This window comes from Lynx canadensis, chromosome C1 (assembly GCF_007474595.2).
Source record: "Lynx canadensis isolate LIC74 chromosome C1, mLynCan4.pri.v2, whole genome shotgun sequence".
NCBI classification, from domain to species: Eukaryota; Metazoa; Chordata; class Mammalia; order Carnivora; family Felidae; genus Lynx; species Lynx canadensis.
Genome location: NC_044310.1, coordinates 165,951,041 through 165,972,419, shown reverse-complemented (window position 1 = coordinate 165,972,419; position 21,379 = coordinate 165,951,041). Strand labels below are relative to the sequence as shown.

General features: G+C 38.7%; 1 protein-coding gene across 10 annotated transcripts in view; it reads right to left on the bottom strand.

Annotated features, from left to right (window-relative positions):
• The window catches only part of OSBPL6 (oxysterol binding protein like 6), a 118,370-nt gene that overhangs the window by 11,549 nt on the left and 85,442 nt on the right, over nt 1–21,379 (bottom strand). For 5 of the 10 annotated variants that reach the window (XM_030326167.2, XM_030326166.2, XM_030326172.2 and 2 more), the window contains 6 exons: nt 14,023–14,130; nt 11,943–12,080; nt 2,668–2,755; nt 1,914–2,167; nt 1,029–1,166; nt 601–664 (listed from right to left, as the gene is read on the bottom strand). In XM_030326167.2, the coding sequence (XP_030182027.1) occupies nt 601–664; nt 1,029–1,166; nt 1,914–2,167; nt 2,668–2,755; nt 11,943–12,080; nt 14,023–14,130 (790 nt within the window). The remainder of the gene's footprint in view (nt 1–600; nt 665–1,028; nt 1,167–1,913; nt 2,168–2,667; nt 2,756–11,942; nt 12,081–14,022; nt 14,131–21,379) is intronic. The other 5 variants (XM_030326174.2, XM_030326177.2, XM_030326168.2 and 2 more) reach the window with 4 other exon arrangements.

The window sequence follows — 21,379 nt, the reverse complement described above, 5'->3', positions numbered from 1 at the left end:
AAATAAATAAACTTTAAAAATGAAAAGGGGTTTGTAATTTCAGGTAAGTTTGTAACATTGTGATTAAACATTCTGGTTAAGTAGAGAATTCAATTCAAATCTCTGAGCCTCAGTGAGTTAAAGACCACAAATCAGCACAATGTTTACATATCTAAATAGACTGTGGCCGTAGATGATGTGCCACAGAAACTTCTTTCACAATTAAGATCTTGAACACACTCAAAAAACAAGAAGGCAGCAGTTAGAACCTCCATATTATAGAGGGCAGATAATGAGGCATAATGAGGTAGAGTGATAGCCCTGAGCTGGCACAGTGGGCATGGAGCTCTGCTGTCCCTAGGGCTTTGTTGCCTACGTATACAATTTCATCTCCCAGATGGTTTCATATTTAAAGCCAGGAAATCTAATTTCTCAAACTCAACTCCACACCAATTACTAACATTCTCCGAGTTCCAAAGGCAGAAATCTAACCTGAGCATAATGTACATTTAGAAAGCAGAAACTGTTTCATTGGATTTTGAAGTTATTTTTTTTTTTTTTTTTTTTTTTTTTTTTTTTTTTTTTTTTTTTGGATTTTGAAGTTATAATTGAAATACAAACCTTGCCAAAACACAAAATTCTTGGATTCACAGTGACAGGCAGAAATGGGTGGATGGTGGCTAACCTGGTAATTAAAAACAAAAAAGAAGGCAATGTCATCAGTGTTAAAACTTCTATAAATGATTAAGTTTTTTGCAACATATACAGGCTACCCCCAAACAAAAAACTAGTCAACTCATCCATCTCTGTTACTGAATTATTCTCAAAACGTGTAAGTAAATTACTGAATCGGTCACTTTAAGACTTCATGCTTATATAAACACTCTCTAGAGAAGTTACATACATTAAAAGATAAGCAAAGTGAGTTTTCTGGAAGCTGGTATCATACCCCACTGAAAGCAGTGGTTTATCAAAAAAGCTGTTTTCATCGTCAAACCGTCTTCCTATAGTTTCTGCACAGAAACCTCACTGAGTCCAGTTGGGCTTACCTGTTCTGAGAAAAATCGGAATCCCTTGTCCTCTCTAATGCATTCGTAAGTCTCCCCGAGGACAGGGTTGAATGGCTTACTTCCTGCTCTGAAATAGGTGGAGCAATATCCTGAAACTGCAAATGCAGCAATAAGAACCTGTTAAAACATTTAAGAAAGGAAAATAATATAGGAGAGACTACTTCCAGGTCTGTTCGTCCCTCATTCCTCTAGATTTTACACCCCCCTGTCAATGGGGGCTGATTTGGCAGCATTTTAATTCTCTATTATTTGCACAGGCTCTTCATAAACTCATGGGTAAAAAAGGAGTGAAAATGAGGCTCAACTTGGGTGGGAAACAGCAGGCAACTGAGGCCAAGTATTCTTCATTCACCTGTCACCCAGTTTTTGGAGTGTCACAGAGTTCAATGGTTCTGACACCTAGTTTATAGGTTATGTCATTTGCATAGCTTAGTGCCATGTGCAGGAGGCTCGTGGCTGCTGGTGCTTTCTTTCCAGAGGGCAGTCAGGTTTTCCACAGTCATGTGGAGTAGAGGCCAGGGCAGAGCACAAATAGGAGGCTATTTTTTCTGACCCAAGTTCTTGAACAGATGGGCTCTCTTGGCTTTCAGGAAAAGCTAATAAAGCAAGGCCGTGTAACGCTTCAGACCTATAAGGAGTGTGATACCTTTACCTCCTAACTTCAGAAACACTCATGACAAAGATAAGTCACAAAGCATATATCTTCTATAGAGGTATCTGGAACTTTACGGCCCTGCCCAATTTATGCGAACTGCTTGGTGAGAGTGTTACGCAAAACCCAAAGATTCCATCCTAATGAATACTGCCTTAGTCCACATCTAGGGTTGACGAATCCTTAAAAAGCGCTGTTCTATTATTTATTACCATGCGCTCATAGGGGTCATCAGTTTCTGAAGCCTTGTCCAGAAGCTCACTGTATTCGATCTCCTCACAGAGATGCTGCAGCGTGTTGAGTGGCTCATTCAGCTCCACAGGCATGGAGACTTTAGACAAGTCTTTACCAATGTTGTTCCTCAAGATATTCCACAGGTTAATGTTACTGGTGTCAGGACAGGGAGCTGGCAGGCATGTTCGACGTCCATTTCGGAAGGCCCCTCCTGTAAGCTCCCCATTCAAGACTGGAAGAGAGAGAAAGACAAGAGTCATAACAAAAGATACTACGCTTTTTTGATTTCATCACATCTAGGAAGGAAATAACTCTTTCAAATAATTATGATTGTGATACATTTCTTACGCCTTCACTATACTCTCTCAAGAGTGAATGGAATTATTTCAACACAGGGATGCTAATAAATGCACAAAATGTCAACATATAGTTTTTTTTTAAACAAGGTATTAAATAAACTCAAATAATAGTCTAGAAAAGATAAGTCAAATTTTAAAAAAGTACATAGAGTTAATAAGAAAGACTCGAACTTTTGGTTTAAGCAAGAAGTAAAATTTTTTCATTTAAGCATCTACCTAACAGATTTTTCAACCGTTTACCTCAGCAGATTGTACAAACATAAGATGTATTGAAGAAATAATTAGTAAGGAGAGAAAATGATTATTCACTGAATCACCAGGGTTCTAACTTGGCAAGAAGACAGAACAACCTGGAAGCTCAAAGGATGCCTACTTTGCCGAGAAATGTTGTCTGCAACACTGGTGTTGTCTTCAGATATATTATCACTCACATCACTGATGTAAGACTCATCATCTGAAGCCTAAAAAGGGAAAGCACACAGAAAGGATCAGAATTCTTGTTTCATCTCAAAAGGTCAAAAAATCAAATGATTAAGAACAAACTGTTGTCCAAATAAATAGCCTGGGTCACAGGGAGAAATGGGCTTGGCCCACATGCAATGAACACTTGAGCGAGAGTGTGTGCCATCAGCCGGAATACAGCACTGCTCGAAAGCAGCCTTTGTTTTTTATTAAAAAAATTTTTTTAATGTTTACTTATTTATTTTGAGAGAGAGAGACAGAAAGAGAGCGAAAGAGCAGGGGAGGGGCAGATAGAGAATTCCAAGCAGGCTTCCACACTGTCAGTGTGGAGCCTGATGTGGCACTTGAACCCACAAGACGTGAGCTGAGTAGAAACCAAGAGTCACTTAACCAACTGAGCTACCCAGGTGCCCCCAAAGCAGCCTTTGTCTTTAAGTAGCTCCCTGCCTTAGTTGGGGTGAGGCTGCGGGAGGCCAGTACATAATCAGGTGTATTTCAGCATAATACAATAAGAACATGCAAAAAAAAAGGAGAGCTTCTACTCCTCCCTAGAGGGGTCAGGAGAGGCTGATCAGAGGAAATAAAATTGGCACTGGGTGTTGGAGAGGTATTTAGAAAGGGAAGAAGCACAGGAGGAAGGGAGAGTGTACACAGGTAAGGAACATGAGGGAAACATTCCATTCTAGGAATGCTCAGGAGTTGAGGGGCTGTGACAGAGGGTGGGATGAACAGGAGGAGGGTCCCACTGTGAAGGGCGTTTCATGACAACATAAAGGGATCCATAAAATCCCACAGAGTTATTACATGCAAGGGGATGACTGAGTCACCGTTAGTTTTCAGGAAGACACCTGGCTGCTTTGCCTTTGGGAGCTCAGCTAAGAGGATACTACATAGATCTGCGTAGGAGATAACTGACAGCTTAGGTTCAGACGGCCACAGTGAAGATCTGGAAGTAAAGCTGCTTGAGAGCCACATTTGATGACAATGGACAAAATTTGGCAGATTATTTAGGAGTGAGAGAGGAAGATCCAGGGATGGGGGAAATCAAGAATTACGCCCCTCTGTATAAGAGAAAAACATGTCATAAAATGAAACCAAAATTTGCATGGGGATAAAGTTAAGGGGCAACATATGTACTAATACGGGGAGCTAGAAATGGATCAGGTAAGAAAACAGAGCAGGACAATAGAGCCACTCAGAAATGGGAATAACCAACGTGTCTACTGTAGGCAAGAAAGCTGTTGGGGCGCCTGGGTGGCTCAGTCGGTTAAACGTCCGACTTCGGCTCAGGTCACGATCTCGCGGTCCGTGAGTTTGAGCCCCGCGTCGGGCTCTGTGCTGACAGCTCAGAGCCTGGAGCCTGCTTCCGATTCTGTGTCTCCCTCTCTCTCTGACCCTCCCCCGTTCAAGCTCTGTCTCTCTCTGTCTCAAAAATAAGTAAATGTTAAAAAAAAAAAAATTAAAAAAAAAAAGAAAGCTGTTGATACACATACTTACTGTCTTGAAAATGGAAATAATGCTACATTTTTTTCTGCATATATAACAAAACATTCTTATTGTAAAAATTAGAAATTATGTGAGGGTAAACAGATTATATAAAAATGAACCATAATTCCATCACCTAGTGGAAACCACTTCTAACATCTGGATATTACCCCCAATTTCGAAATGCCTATAAAAACATGTTGATACATTTATCTTTAGATACCGAACAAGGGGGTCAGTTTATATACTGTGTTATTGTGTTCTGAATATATTTCCATTATAATAAATACACCTCTCATCTTTATTTGGAAAGTCAACGTAATTGATTATACAGGTATAACACAAGGAACTTAGCCAACCTTTAAATGGTTTCCAAATTTTGGCGCAGCTGGGTGGCCCAGTCCATTGGGTCTGACTCTTGGTTTCCACTCAGGTCATGATCTCATGGTTTTGTGGGTTTGAGCCCCCTGTCAGGCTCCGCACTGACAGCGTGGAGCCTGCTTGGGATTTTCTCTCTCCCTGTCTCTCTGCTCCTCCCGCAATCCCGCTGTCTCTGACTCTCTCAAAATAAATATACTTAAAAAAAAATGGCTTCCAACTTTTTATTATTACTGACAATACTTGGATGCACATCGTTGTAAGTATATTTCTGTGATTCTGTCTGGCAATTTCATTAACATTTATTCCTAGCTGTGAAACTGCTGGATCAAATGGGTCACATTTAGGCTTTAGACACATGTTGCCAAGTTGCTCTCTGGAAAGATGGTAGTAATTTGTTCTCACTAGCAGCAGACGAAAACATCCATCTCTTTACACCCACTTAAACACTATCCCTTTTTAGTATCTATTTACCTTATGTAGAAAAATTTCTTTTTAAAATCTACATTTTATCTTTTTTTAAATTTGCATTTTTTTCCTTAAATTTTTTTTTTAATTTTAAAAATTTACATCCAAGTTAGTTAGCATATAGTGCAATAACGATTTCAGAGATAGAATCCAGTGATTCATCCCCTACATATAACACCCAGTGCTCATCCCAGCAAGTGTCCTCCTTAACCCTTGCCCATTTAGCCCATCCCCCCACCCACAACCCCTCCAGCAACCCTCAGTTTGTTCTCTGTATTTAACAGTCTCTTATATTTTGTCCCCCTCCCTATTTTTATATTATTTTTGCTTCCCTTCCCTTATGTTCATCTGTTTTGTATCTTAAATTCTACATATGAGTGAAGTCATGATATTTGTCTTTCTCTGACTAATTTTGCTTAGCACAATACACTTTAGTTACTTTAGTTCCAACCATGTTATTGCAAATGGCAAGATTTCATTCTTTTTGATTGTCCAGTAATACCCCATTGTGTGTGTATGTATGTGTGTGTGTGTGTGTGTGTGTGTGTGGGTGTGGGTGTGTGTGTGTATATATATATATATATATATATATATATATATATATACACATCTTTTTTTTTTACTTTAATTTTTAAATTTATATCCAAATTAGTGTATAGTGCAACAATGATTTCAGGAGTAGATTCCTTAATGCCCCTTACCCATTTAGCCCATCCCCCCTCCCACATCCCCTCCAGTAACCTTCTGTTTGTTCTCCATATTTATGAGTCTCTTATGCTTTGTCCCCTCCCTGTTTTTGTATTATTTTTGCTTCCCTTCCCTTATATTCAGCTGTTTTGTCTCTTAAAGTCCTCATATGAGTGAAGTCATATGATATTTGTCTTTCTCTGACTAATTTCACTTAGCCTAATAACCTCCAGTTCCATCCACGTAGTTGCAAATGGCAAGATTTCATTCTTTTTGATTGCCGAGTAATACTCCATTGTATGTATGTATGTGTATATATATATATATATATACACCACATCCTCTTTATCCATTCATCCATCAATGGACATTTGGGTTCTTTCCATACTTTGGCTATTGTTGATAGTGCTGCTATAAACATTGGGGTGCACGTGTCCCTTCAAAACAGCACACCTGTATCTCTTGGATAAATACCTAGTAGTGCAATTGTTGGGTCGTAGGGTAGTTCTATTTTTAATCTGTAAACTTATTTTCTTTCACACATTTTTTAGTTTGTCATATAGAGTGCATTTGGCAAGTTTGAAATTTATTTTTTAATGTGGTTTTAGCTTTTTTCTTGCCATGTAAAAGTTTTAAATTTGTAGATAATAAAATCAATCAGTCTTTGCCTTTAAGGTTTCAGGCTTTCTTGCTGATGTTTTAAAAATTAAAGTTGAGGAGGATTAATATATTTATGGAGAACAATGATAGAACTACTGTATATATAAATGAAGAATGATGGTTTTGCTTTGCACACTGAGCAAGTCTATAAAGATGGCAAATTAAAAGTAAAGTCTTTTCCTGATTCACATTTTCCCACTGCAACTGGTTTCCAGTTCTTATTGACTGTAAAAGAGCTGATGGTTAAATCATCATGGCACATGAAAGCCACCTTCCTAAGCTTGATAGAAAAAAAAAAGAGTAAATCAAAGTCTTCCACATGATTTCTCTTTAAAAAGCTAATCACACCTAATTATGTTAGAGGAGACAAATGCCTTCTTAAGCCAAATTCGTGTTGCATGCTTATGTACTGTTTGAACATTTGTTAAGATAACATTCATGTTTATCCTACAAAAAGCTATAAACAGCCCATTTCTCTTGAATTTCTAATCCCTCCCAAGCTAATCCATGATAAAAATGGTCCAATACCCATTTCCTTCTATAATGAATGGTACATGTAGAATGTAAAACAATTCTACAATGACAGTGGGCCCTGAGTAAGACCTACATTCTCATATGTGTGAGGAATAGCTAAGGCTGGGCAGTCTGGCTGTGGTCCATGTACATTATCTTGTATATAAAGTTAAGGCTCTGCAGTATTATAATAAAACAATCAATATACATTCATTTTCTTCCCAATGGTCAAGAAGTCCTGGGGACAAATATTTCTCTTTAAGAGCTTAGGGATTCAAAAGAATTCAGGAAATATATATATATTTTTCTATATGTGACCAGGCATACAGTATTGTGGAAACAAGTTAATAGTAGAGGAAAGGACATAGATCATTCTGGGAGCAAGAAGAGCATTTTTTTTAAGGAGCTGAACATTCGTTAAATGAAGTGCATTGGTAGATATCACACAAAGCAGATTTTTTTCCCACTCACGGAAAATGTTAATGTAAGACAGCTAATGCCCAGATGTTTCTCAGATTAATCATGTGTTAAAGTGCTATAAGCATTCCTTCATTCAGTTAGCAAATATTTGGCCCCTGAAAGGCCCCAGAAGAATAGAAATTACAAAAGGCTGCAGCTGAGAAGAGAGAGCAGATTATAAAGTCTTTGTGTGATAGCTAAGGAGTTTAGATAGTTATGTTAAGGACCCTGGAGAATAGGGACATGATCAGATTTCCATTTCAGAAAGATTAATCAGGCTGTCCAGTGGAAAATGGATTAGAGGGGCAAGAAAGAAGGCAGGAAAAGCAGTAATGGGGATTGATCAGGTAATCCAGTGGGGAGATGATGGAGGGTTGAATCGGAGTAGTGGCAGTGAAGCTGTAGAAAAATGTATGGATTTGGTAGTATTTAGGTGACAGATGTTACAGAGCCAAGGAGGAAATCAATGTGGTGAGTCCTAGTAGGGCAGATGGGGTGAAGGCCAATACCCAGGTATTTGATGTGAACACTTGGGTAGAAGAGCACTTAGATAAGCAATATGAGAAGTACGGGTAGGATTCTCCCCACTTGGGATATGTGTGTGTGTGTAAGGGGTTTGTTGATTACTCCATTTTTGGACATGATGAGAGGTTGTGTGGCACACCCAGGTGACAATGTCTCACAGGCAGCTGGTTATGTGGATCCTGAGTTGACTCTTGCTCTCTCTTCAGACCTGTTCTCTCTCTGAGCTTTATTTATTTATTTTTGTTTTTTAAATGTTTTTGAGACAGAGAGAGCGAGAAAGAGAGAGAGAAAGAGAGAGAGAGAGAGAGAACAAATGCATATGAGAGCAGGGGAGGGGCAGAGGGAGAGGGACAGAGAATCCCAAGCAGGCTCCATGCTTAGCACAGAGCCCAATGCAGGGCTCACACTCATGAACCGTGAGATCATGACCTGAGCCAAAATCAAAAGTTGGATGCTTAACTGACTCACACAGGCACCCCTCTCTTTGAGCTTTAGATTTGAATACCCAAATGCTGGCCAGATAACTCCACTGAGAGGTCTGATAAATACATAATGCCTCAAAGTAAATGCATCATCTCCATGTGCCCCCATCCTTCCCTCTGCCACTAGGTTCACTCTTCCCCCAGAGCCGGTACCACCATGCTGCTTTGGCTTGTGACATAAATAACCTGCTTCACGTCCTCTTCATTTCTGTATTGTCAGTGTCTGTGACAAGTGGCACTTGGCACCCAGTCAGTGTGCCTCCAAGAACTTGAAAATAGGGAAATTAGGTTGCTTACAGAGGGATAAGCTACAAAGTCATCGGATGATGGGTCAGAGCTCAGATAACATGGAGCCAAGTTTGACTGTAACCTGACTGATGACGGATGAAGGGTGGTCAGCAACGGGAGGTCAGAAAAGAGAGACTCAGAAAAGAAAATGCTGGTAGCATGCCTCCAGCATGGTGGTCCCTGGGGGGTGTGGAGATGCGCAAATACCCCGTCCATGTGGCAGAGTAGCCCGATAACCAAGACAAAGCTGTGCGGGAGGCTATTACATTGCAGCCCTCCCAGCCTTTAGTTCCTTCAAATCACTTTTCCTGCTCCGGTTCCTTGCTCACCAAGCAATGTGCTGACTAGAGTTAGTCTTCCCATGTGGGTTGGCCTTAGGGAAAGAGATATAAATCAGCAAGCATGATTATTCTGCCCATCTGATAGCATCTGATCAATTATCATTACGAATAATTAAACTAGTACTCTGGCTTGTACATGGGAGTCCCTGTGAATCTGTTAATATATGACTAGCAATCTGAGAGGCAGGTGCATGGCTTGGTGTGGTAACAAATTCAGTACCCGATACAAGAATTCTATTTTACCTCTCCCCCACTATAAAAGTGAGATGTGTTCATTATTTCTTTCTCTTCTCCACTTATTTTTGTTTCTAAAATTGCTCATAATTTCAAACATCCAAAAACAACTACAACTAATTGTCAGGATGTTTCCTTCCAATCTATTTTCTATGCATATGGAAATAACATTTATCAACTATTTGTTATTTAGCAACTATTTCACTTCCTTTTTGTAAAAAATGCAGTACCAAATCTGCAACCTCAAATGACAAAAGTTTTAATCAACTGTGTGGGAAAGAGCTTTGGCTGCTTCTCCCATGCCAAAAGAAAGATAGGAAGGAAGGAAGGAAGGAAGGAAGGAAGGAAGGAAGGAAGGAAGGAAGGAAGGAAGGAAGGAAGGAAGGAAGGAAGGAAGGAAGGAAAAGAAAGACAAAAGAAAGAGAGACAAAAAGAGAGAAAAAAAGAAAATTCAAAGTATGCTTAACTAAATTTCTAAATTTCAGTTAAAGGATCAGTTTCTGCAACATGATTAAGGAAAACTCTGTTTCTAAGACTTAGGAGCATGAAGAACAATCCAAAAAACCTTTATGGGTACAAACTTCCAATTATAAAATAAGTAAGTCCTGGGGATGTAACATACAGCATGTCAACTATAGTTAATAACACTGTGCTGCATATCTGATTGTTGCTAAGAGAGTGGATTTTACAAGTTCTCATCACAAGAAAAAAAAATTCTGTAACTATGCATGGTGACAGATGTTAACTAGACGGACTGGGTGAGCATTTTGCAATACATACAAAAATCAATTCTTATGTTGTACACCTGAAACTAAATAAGGCTGTATGTAAATTATACCTCAGTAAAAAACAAAACAACAAAAAAGTTTTTATGTTAGCCAGTGATAACCTCCAAAACCCATAATTACCCAACTATATATTCTAGACATTATCCTTCTTTTTTAATTTTTTTTAACATTTATTCATTTTTGCGAGACAGAGAGAGACAGAGCACGAGTGGGGGAGGGGCAGAAAGAGAGGGAGTCACAGAATCTGAAACAGGCTCCAGGCTCTGAGCTGTCAGCACAGAGCCTGACGTGGGGCTTGAACTCACGGACAGTGAGATCATGACCTGAGCTGAAGTCGGATGCTTAACCGACTGAGCCACCCAAGTGCCCCTATACTTCTTTTTAAAATATAACTTATTATCAAGTTAGCTAACAAATAGTGTATACAGTGTGCTCTTGGCTTCAAGGGTAGATTCCCATGATTCATCACTTACATGCAACACTCAGTGTTCCTCCCAACCAAGTGCCCTCCTCAAAGCCCACCCATTTTTCCCTCCCTCCTGCTCACCCCCCATTAACCCTCAGTTTGTCCTCTGTATTTAAGAGTCTCTTATGGTTTGCCTCCCTCACTGTTTGAAACTATTTTTTTCCCTTTCCCTTCTCCCATGGTCTTCTGTTAAGTTTCTCAAATTCCACATATGAATAAAAATATATGATATCTGTCTTGCTCTGACTTAACTTAGCATAATACCCTCCAGTTTCATCCATGTTGTTGCAAATGGCAAGATTTTATTCTTTCTCATTGCCAAGTAGTATTCCATTGTATATATAAACCACATCTTTATCCATTCATCAGTTGATGGACATGTGGCCTCTTTCCATAACTGGGCTATTGTTGTAGTGCTGCCATAAACATTGGGCTACATGTGCCCCTATGAATCAGCACTCTTGTATCCTTTGGATAAATTCCTAGTAGTGCAATTGCTAGGTCATAAGGTAATTCTATTTTTAATTTTTTGAGGAACCTCCACACTGTTTTCCAGAGTGGCTGCACCAGTTTGCATTCCCACCAACAGTGCAAGAGGGTTCCCATTTCTCCACATCCTCGCCAACATCTGTTGTTGTCTGAGTTGTTAATTTTAGTCACTCTGACAGGTGTGAGGTGGTATCTCAGTGTGGTTTTGATTTGTATTGCCCTGATGATGAGCGATATTGAGCATTTTTTCATGTTAGACATTCTCCTTCTAAAGAAGCTCAAATCTGGGATGTCTGGGTGGCTCAGTCAGTTAAGTGTCCAACTTCAGCTCAGGTCATGATCTCGCAGTTTCTGAGTTTGAGCCCCGTGTCAGGCTCTGTGCTGACAGCTCAGAGCCTGGAGCCTGCTTTGGATTCTGTGTCTCCCTCTTTCTCTGCCCCTCCCCTGCTCATGCTCTGTCTCTCTCTCTGTCTCTCAATAATAACTAAACATTAAAATAATAATAATAATAAAGAAGCTCAAATTCATGTCTCTGGCAAAGATGTGTGTGTGTATGTATGTGCACACACATAGGTGTATAAATGGTGATATTCAAATTCTCTCATTCTTTCTACATTTAACTAGTTTCCTTCTACAAAAACAATTGCCATCAACTATTTGCTTACCCTGAAATACAAATTGTATAGAAGCGTCTGAATAAATGCTAGATTCTTTCCTTTTATTCATCCAATTTAGTAAGTAATAAGTTAGCACCCAAAAGTATTAAGTAAATGGGAGCCAATGTAGTTTACATGTTTTGGCTTTCCTACAATTTGAGAATCTTATTATGATGTAAAAAAAAAAAAAAAGTCCCATAGTCTTACTTTCTTTAACCCAAACTCATTATCAGAAGCAGTTGGAGTTGACACATCAAAAAACCTTACCTCATTCTCTGACGAACTTGCAGAGAGCAGCACCTCCTGGGCATCAAAGAACTCGGAGACAGACTCTGACATGGACAGGCGGCTTTCGTTGGCTACCTGCTGCGACAGGGGGAGACTGACATGGATTTGTTCACCAGCCTACAGAGGAGAAAAGCACTTGCTGTCATTGTTTTTCCCTTGAAAGAAAAGCTATTTGTTGAAATTAGACCATCATGTGCCAGGCCAGATTTCTAGAGAAATTCACACCATATGTTAAAAGAGTGGTGACCACAAGTAATTTTCACTTGCAACTCAGTAATGACCGTTGCATAAGTTTCCTTCTAATATGTCTAAAGAATCTGAAAGGCATAGTTGAAAGGTGTTGGTACTGTGACTCGATTTCAGATCTATGCTCAATGGATATTAAGTGGAGTTTAACAGCTTGAACCCCTATCAATACCCTGATTTGATTGTGCAGACAGGTTCATTCTCATATACTTAGATCTGTTGTTACTAGCCATATTCTAACCAGTATACTAAATCTCAAGACATATTTGTAGAAGCCTCTAGATATGCTAAGAAAACAATCTATAAAACTAATTTTTGATACAGAATATGTAAGTCATTTTCCAATTTGATCATGGATTTTGACCAATGAGATAAGAGGACTAGAGTATTAAACCTATGTCAAATTATATTTTTATTCAGTAAGTCAAACTGTGTGTGTGTGTGTGTGTGTGCGTGCGCGTGTGCATGTAAAATAGTACACATTTCAGGTTGGAAAGATTCAAACTAAGACTAAGATTCAAACTAAGATTTAACAATTTTTGAATGATCAAGTTTTGGAAATAATTTTGGATTCTGAGCAGGTGAGTAAGCGTGAGTATCACCAGATATCATGTGATATCAGCATGAAGGTGAGTGGACATAGGGTGGGAAATTTAAGTCAAAAAGAAGTTGTCTTGGGGTGTCTGGGTGTCTCAGTTGGGTAAGCATCCAACTCTTGGTTTCAGTTCAGGTCACGATCTCTCAGTTCATGAGATCGAGTCCCATGTTGGGCTCTGTGCTGACAGCATGGAGCTGGCTTGGGATTCTCTCTGTATGTGTCTCTGCTCCTCCCCCCACTAACTCTCACTCTTTCTCTCTCCCTCTCAAAATACAAAAATAAACATTAAAAAAAGAGAAGCTGTCTTGGGATGGCATATCCCAAGCAATTAGATGATAGAATCCTGGCACCTATAGATGTTTAGTAAAATGTGCTTCTGTAAATATGACCTTCACATTAGTTAAAACCCTTACCTTGTTACATATATTACTGTATATAAGGCTCTAATATTACTGTTGAAAAGTATAAAGTCTCATGGTTATAAAATCATAATTTTACAAAGGGTTATAAACAGAATTATATACTAAGTCTAGCCCAAATACTGAATGTTTTTCTATCCTTTTACTAATACCTCAAAAATTCTACTGAAAAATGGAATAATAATAGCACCCACCTCAGAGGTCATTGGGAGTGTCAAATGAAATAACATACGTTAAGTTGTTAGCACAATGCCTACCGCACAGTAAGCATTCATTCACTTGACCTCTGTTAGCAACTAATTATTAATTATCATCATCACTTTTAGTAACTGCAATAGCATCATTAGTATTATTTTAGCAAGGTTAGGTGATTTCTTTCCTAAGATGGGGCTTTCAAAATAAACCTTAAGAAAACTTGCATTTAGCACCCTCTCAGCTAAAAATGTTTTTTCCCCAGCATTTCATGGGTCATTTGATGATAATGAACATTTCAAATGAAGACTGCGACAGACACAGGAAATTCACAAGCTGGAGTAGATATACAAGCTAAATATTCAGTAGCATCAGATGAACATAGATATAAATAAAAAATAGACACTGATCACCAAGAAGAAATGATATTGAGCTTATGGACATTCCTCACTCTAAAGAACACTGAACTGTCAACAACACAAATACTTATGCAGAGAATCTTAACATTGTAAGAACTGTAAAAAAGAACCCCCCACCCCCAAATATACAGTAGAATTAGATGCCATAAAATAAGTACTCGACATCTATTAAAAATGAGTCTTACCTCATCAGGGCTAGGAATAATATTTACACTGACAACCTGATCACAAATAATAGATTCTGAATGTATTCTGTTCAACCGACTTCTTAGTTCAGCATTCTGGTTGAGTGCCTTAAAATAACAAAAATTGCACATGTAATTTCAAGTTAATAAGCAAGCATAAAGCAGAACAAGCACACAAATACACATTAGACAACAAAGTCTAGGATGTTCTTAGCTATAATTTGTGGAGTCATCATAGGCCAGATCCTACTGTTAAGAAGGAAATGAATGGCTCAGAATTAAGGTATTCATTTTTTTTTTTTTTTTGGTAAAATAATACTGCTGCTTAGTAGGTTAGTGGGTTAAAGAGTTCACAGATTTCATAAAAAAAAAAAAATGATTCATGGAATTATCTCCCCTTTAGAGTCAGGCCCATTACATCCAAGCCCAATCTACCACCACATATATATTATGTTTTACAGCCTGGGATAAAAACTATGGATTCTTTCCATTTTTTTTTTTTGTTCTAGTTTCTAAAATTTGGAACTTGTCTCAGAGCCAGATAGTTATCCTAAAAATTATTTGGAAATGGAAGGAACAATGACCTGACTTTAATTTATAGAATTATATTTTATTCCAGTGAAAAAAATACTTGTATTTTCATTTCCTAGGAACACATGCACACGACAGTATGGAAGAACTAACTCATGTACAGACCCAAAGGTGCCTTCATTGAGCAGTGTAGACCTTGACAAGCATAATAAAGAACACATCACCGGAAGGAAACAAACTCCAAGTTATCAGCATCACACGACTTTCAACATACCCAGAGTCTGCATCAGTAAAACACTACCTGGCACAACAATTTAGTACGTGTGGCAGGAAGAGAATAGCTTTACATAAGCATGGTCTCCCTACAGGTGCCCTGTGGACAAAGGTACTGTCATCACATCAATGCATGGGAACATGTTCTATATACATAAGACTGATGTAGCTAACTGGAATTACATCAAGGATCAGGGCATGGGAGAACAAAGCCCGGCGAAATGCTGGCCAGTTCCTTTGCTTCGCATTAAAATCAGCAATTAGAAGATGGAGGTGGATGCCTTACGAGGTGGAAGATAAATGTCAGACTTGTGAAGGCATCTTCCCCAGGGAACAGACTACTGCTTTCTTCATATGGAGTGTATGGATGTAGCAAACCAACACATATACAAACATAATATAATTCTAACTCTGTATCCATTAAAACAACCAGGATAAATTACAAAGTGGCTGAACTTGACTTGCATTGAGTGGTACACAGTCTCTGCCCATGGAGCATAGAACAGCCTTTCCTCTCTCCCTTCAACCTGACTTTGGCTTTTTGAGGAGAAAATTGTTCACTTACAGCTTTTGGCTTTTGTTTAAAGTCTTTATAACCAGCTTGTAAAATATGTGTAAAATATAACACACCTGGCCTGGTGGGCTGCCAAGTATTGATGGATTAAAGGTGGGTACAGATCTTACAATTGTTACGTTTACAGATGGAAGGAAATATGTGTCTAGTTCCTAAAACAGGGATGTGTTAGTTAGATAAAACGTGATCACTTTTATAGTAAATAAACTATGTACTTTAAAGGAAGAGTGCTAACATCTTTACATTCTGCAAAAGTGCTCAGGATCATTTTTCCTAGAGCAAGGTCTCTGACACTTGGTATTTGAAAACAAAATAAAAAAACAAACCTCATTACTTCTATCCTTTGTGACCACTTCACCTATGCTTATTTGTTCTTTCATTATATCTTTGCCCACAAGTATATCGAAAGTTGTCTTGTTTACTGAAATATTTGGAATCAGATATATTTTACTGTCTTGTAAGTAGGAAGGCTTGTGATGGGCTCTTTGATGGTTTTAACTGCAGAATCATAGTCTTGACCTGATGGTTTGAGACAAATCTCTGCAGAGGGTTTCTCCAAAGTGACGATACCTTTTGTTGTTGCTGGACAACACAACAGCACAAAATTCAATGGCAGGGGAAAATAACGGTTTTCCTCAGAGGAGGAGTTTTCAATACAGGCTTGCCATTTATAACACAACTTGCACTATTGTTTGCTCTGGATATTTTGTTAAATTCTCACTTAAGCTCTTATCTCATCCAATGTTCATTAAATGTAATTCTGCCTACAGGTGTGTGTGAAGGCACGCAAGGTAACTTGTAGCCACAATATCCATAGGGGGTGACCTAAAAGTTCAAAAGGAAAGTTTTTATTAATAATACATATGCAGTGGTAGAAGCAGGTTGTTGTCATATAGCCCCGAAAGCATGAACAAAAATACTCTTCCAACTCTGGCAGCCCCAGCGGCAGAAGGTGGAAGCAGGCAGACAGCTAGCTAAGCGTGAAACAGTCCATTTCTGCACATCTTCCCTGGGCAGCTCCTCCTTTTGCCTTGATCACACAGACTGTTTCTGAAGTTTGCTACAGCTGAGTGCCATGAGCTTTGGGGTGCAGTGCTCTCTGGCAGTGCTTAGGGCCACCCTGAAACTCAACTATTTTCTCCGTGATGGTATCATGGAAATCTTGGGAACACTGAGGAATATAGGTATTTTCAGTGAAATGACACTATTAGTGATAACTACCATAGAAGAGCCCAGATGATGGCAGAAACAACGTTCAGAATGTACCCAAGGATCATGAACAGGGCAGAAGCAAGGAAAAAGGAGGTGGATCATCAGCTACTCATACCAGCCAACGAGCAAGAAAAGCTAAGGAGACTAGTTAGTGATAACATTGCTCTCTCAGGGACACGTGGGACCAAAGGCCTACCAGGGAGGAAGCACCCCAAGGCATAGGAACTGTCCTTGGATTCTTCACCAGGCAGGTTGTATGCTTATTCTCACCACTTGTTTTGGTTACTGAGCTTGGACTACACAAAAACTCTCTATAAAGTATTCTCATTTCCCCAGACCTCATGTCCTTCATACGTTCAAGCTGAATATATCCAAAAAACACACCATTCCATCCCAATCTATAAAGGAAGTGACCATCTTGAAGTCCTGAGCCAGAATTGACGGAGTGTCCAAATCCCTACTGAGTTGACTATTAACTACCATTATCCCCTGGCAGACAGTGGGTAAGAATTACCTTCAACTGGGTGAGACTCTGGCATATACATTTTACTGAACAGAACTGTGAGTTCTGGGAAGGAAACATGGAAGCCTGATGGCTGGAGAAGGATATGAAACATATGGCAAGATGGAATCATCAGGGACTTAAATCCTTTGGATAAAAGCAGAACTAGTAGTTCAAAAGGAGTGAGAAAATCGGTACAGGAACTGTCAAAGCTAGAGCTATCAAGAACCAAATCCTGGGAATCTCTTTAAATTACCTTGTGTTTTTAATTTTAGTACATGCTATTACAGTATATTTGGAAAATGCAAAAAGTAAAATATATATATATTTAAATTCATACCTTATTACCCAATCAACCAACTGTTGGTAGCTCGCTATATTTCTTTCCAGCTTTTTCCCATACATTTTCCACATTATTTAATGGTTGCATACTTTACGTCTGTGCCTGCCACTCATTCTTTGCATATAAGCATTTATTTTATGTTGCAAACGCTTCACAAATATGACTTTAATGGTTGTGATCATTTTCTATTATTAGATACTTATGGTATTACTGATTTTTACTAGAATAAGTAATGCTGCCCTGAATGTTTATATGCATAATGGTTTTCTACATTCAGCATTACTTCCTCAGCCACAGGCCAAAGGGTCAAAGATAAAATCTTTTTAAGGCTTTAAGAAATATTACCAAATTATGTCCAAAATTACATCAATTTACATTTACTGGATAGCTAAAAAGAGATATAAACAATTCTATGAAGAGTATCTTCACGTACAAATTTTGCCAAGTCTCAGGGAACTCGAATTCAGGAATACTCTTGGAAGTTTTATCTCAATAAATACCCCGGAATATTTATTTTGTGTATGTGAATTGTTGTAGACAGGAAGGATGATAAATACTACAATTGGGATTTTAATCATATACTATGTGCCTTAAGCCAATTTTTTGCTTACCTGTCCATACGTACCATGTTTCATTGATTCTAAGATGCACATTTCCCCCTACATTTAACAACTCGGAAGCACTGTCAATTTAATTGACCGAAGTTTTTGTTTTTCTTTTTTAGTAATGCACATAATGATGGTGCATCTAATAATCTGTGGTATATTGACTTAATGAAATATGGTGATTCTAGCTGGAGTACAAGGGTCATATTCTGCCACTCACATTTGAATGGACCCAACACCCACTACGTTTGACATAAGCTGTGCATAGATTCTGGGGCCAGAGATCAAACTAGTAACAGTGTCAAAGTGTAATGTATTAAGGATAGACTCAAGTGAAGTCAAATATTTTATTATTATAGTAAACCTGGGGTACTGAAGTTACTTTAGTCCTATATACTGTTTGATTTTGTTGTTCAGGATACTACATTAAATAGAATGATAGCGAAATTATAGCTGTGTGAAATAAAGTCATTTATAAAGGGAGAGAGACCATATACAATGCCCTGTCCCACAGGCTGAAATCCAACATCTGTGCTGCTTCTCAGGTGTAAAAGTTACTTTTAAAGTTTCATGGAGGTAAAATAACAGAATTATGTATGCCTTTGTGTACTCATAGATCAGGGAAGAAATACCACTTTGGAAGAGGAATTCATTATACTGTTCAGCCTTGCAAATTATTCCATGCCTAAGGCAGGTAACAATTTATGCTGAGCAGGTAGTAAAGAATGCTAATTTCATGTATTTTATATGCTATGTGCCTTCTAAAAAGATGATAGAATTTGCCAGGTTGATATACTTAAAAACTTTATTGAAAAGCAGCATTTTGAAATTTTTACATATATCACACAGGACTTATGACAAATAAAAAATATACTTTAAAAATGTTAGACTATTTAAGAAGTTATTTAAACAGTCTCTCTCTCCTTCCCTCCCTATGGAGAGACTTAACTGGTCATAAAAAAATATCTAGGGGTTTAACTGATGACACTTGAATATGGATCAAAGCTGTCTTCAGGTCATCTAAAATCACACTATAATGTGAAGTTATGCTAACATAAGGACATACTCAGAACACTTGTCTCAATGTATGCTACTTAGTATCTTGTTCAATTCTGAGTGCCATGTTAAAAGAGGGGCAGTGAAAACAGAGTTGGTCAACCAGGATGGCCCCATCAGTTCACTGTTCCCCCCCATCTTCATCCTCTGCTTCCTTCCCTTCATGACATGAACAAGCTGCCACAACTACCAAAGTTCAAGGATGACTTTCAGTCCATATATTGTTTACTGCTAAATCAGATTCTTAAAGCCCTTTACCTCTGATCTCAATGGTCAACACCATCTAAATTCTTTGGTTGCTTCCCCTGAGTCTCCATCAGAGGATCCTCTTTTTTTTTTTTTTTTTTTAATGTCCTTTAACTATTAATGTTCTATATGGCAGCACCACTGACCCTCTTTTGTTCTGATTTATCAGTATCTGCAACTTCACCGATGTACCAGGGTATCCACACCCTTCTTTCTAGACCAGATCTTTCTCCTGAGCTCTACATCTATATATCTGATTGTCTGATGGATGGCCCACAGACACCTCAGTCTCCACAAAACTCACTATTTATGCCTGAAAAATCAGTTTCTCTTGTATTCTCAATCTCAGGGAAAAGAACCGTCACTACTCTGTTACACAAGAAGTCTTGATTCTGTCTCCTTGTCTCTCTCTAACATGCAGCTGATAACCAGCCATGCTGATTCTACCCCCTCCCCCCTCCCCCCCCCCCCAGTCTTTGAAACTCATCCCCTCCTTCTACCAACCTGGTACTTCAAATACCTTAAGACTGTCCAACTGGCTTTGCCCTAATTCCATCCATCCTCCATACTGTACCAGAGTAATCTTTCTAATATACAGATATACACACTATTATTTTCAATTTCTGGCATTATCACTCACTAGTTAAAATTCTTTAAGGCCTCCCTAGCAGTGATGAGATAAATCTAAACTCCTCTGTGTGGTCCTCGATGAGCTGGTTCCCACCCACTTACTTAGCTATTTCTAGATTAATTCGTCCTTGTGCAACCCATGCTTCAGGCACTACGAATTAACTCCCATTCTGCAGATACCTCTCCACTGGTCTAGCCATGGATAGTGATTCCCTAGAAAAGAGTGAACTGTCAGTAAGCTAAAATGCCTAAGCAAAATCTGTGGTTGGTTCCAAAAGACAGTCCATCCAGCCTTAGGGGAGATGAGTACAGATGGCCAGTGAGGGTACAGCTGGCCCAATGGGAGGGTACGGACAGACACAAGAATGTGAACGCAGTCAAAATGCTATGATGGCACACAACTGGAAACACTGAATTCTCTAGAGAATAGGGTATAACAAACTATCTTTATAGTACCAGATTATTTTTACATTTTGTGAGGATAAAATTGAGTGTTCTGGTTAAAAAAATGTATACATAAAATATATATAGAATAAATAAATAAATATATAACAGCCCCCACCCCCCCCCAAAAAAACCCACAGCAAAAACCCCACAACAACCCAACAAAAATCTTTTAGCTTTAAGTTTAGAGGCAAGTAAATTATGTTTTGATAAGAGAAGGAAATATACAATTGATGTAACTCTGCTTTACTTTGCTTTTATCATGTTAGCATCAGGTCTTTCCTTGTGAACTGTTGCTGTCTATTTATTTTTTTTTTTTTTTTTTTTTTTTTTTTTTTAAATTTTTTTTTCAACGTTTATTTATTTTTGGGACAGAGAGAGACAGAGCATGAACGGAGGAGGGGCAGAGAGAGAGGGAGACACAGAATTGGAAACAGGCTCCAGGCTCTGAGCCATCAGCCCAGAGCCTGACGCGGGGCTCGAACTCACGGACCGCGAGATCGTGACCTGGCTGAAGTCGGACGCTTAACCGACTGCGCCACCCAGGCGCCCCTGTTGCTGTCTATTTAGGTCCCATTCAAGGCTCAGTTCCTTCTGATCTGTGGCTCTACTTAGAAGTCAGGGATCTCCCATTCTTCTGAACAACCAGAGCTCTGGAAATCTGCACCACCCATATGCTGCTCTGAAAGGATTATCACATGGTCCATTTAACTGTTTCCTTAGTAAATACTGCTTATCTCACTAACCAGATCATAAGCTTCCTGGGAACATAGCCAGGGCTACTTTCATCTTGGTGTTCCGTACCTTGCACTATACCTAATATACCATCAATTAAATGAAATATAACAAATAAATGAATGAACAAATGAATCACTTTAGAAATTTCTCTTTATCATCATTTCTAACTTCATCTGATGCCCCAAAACATATCTCTATTTCTC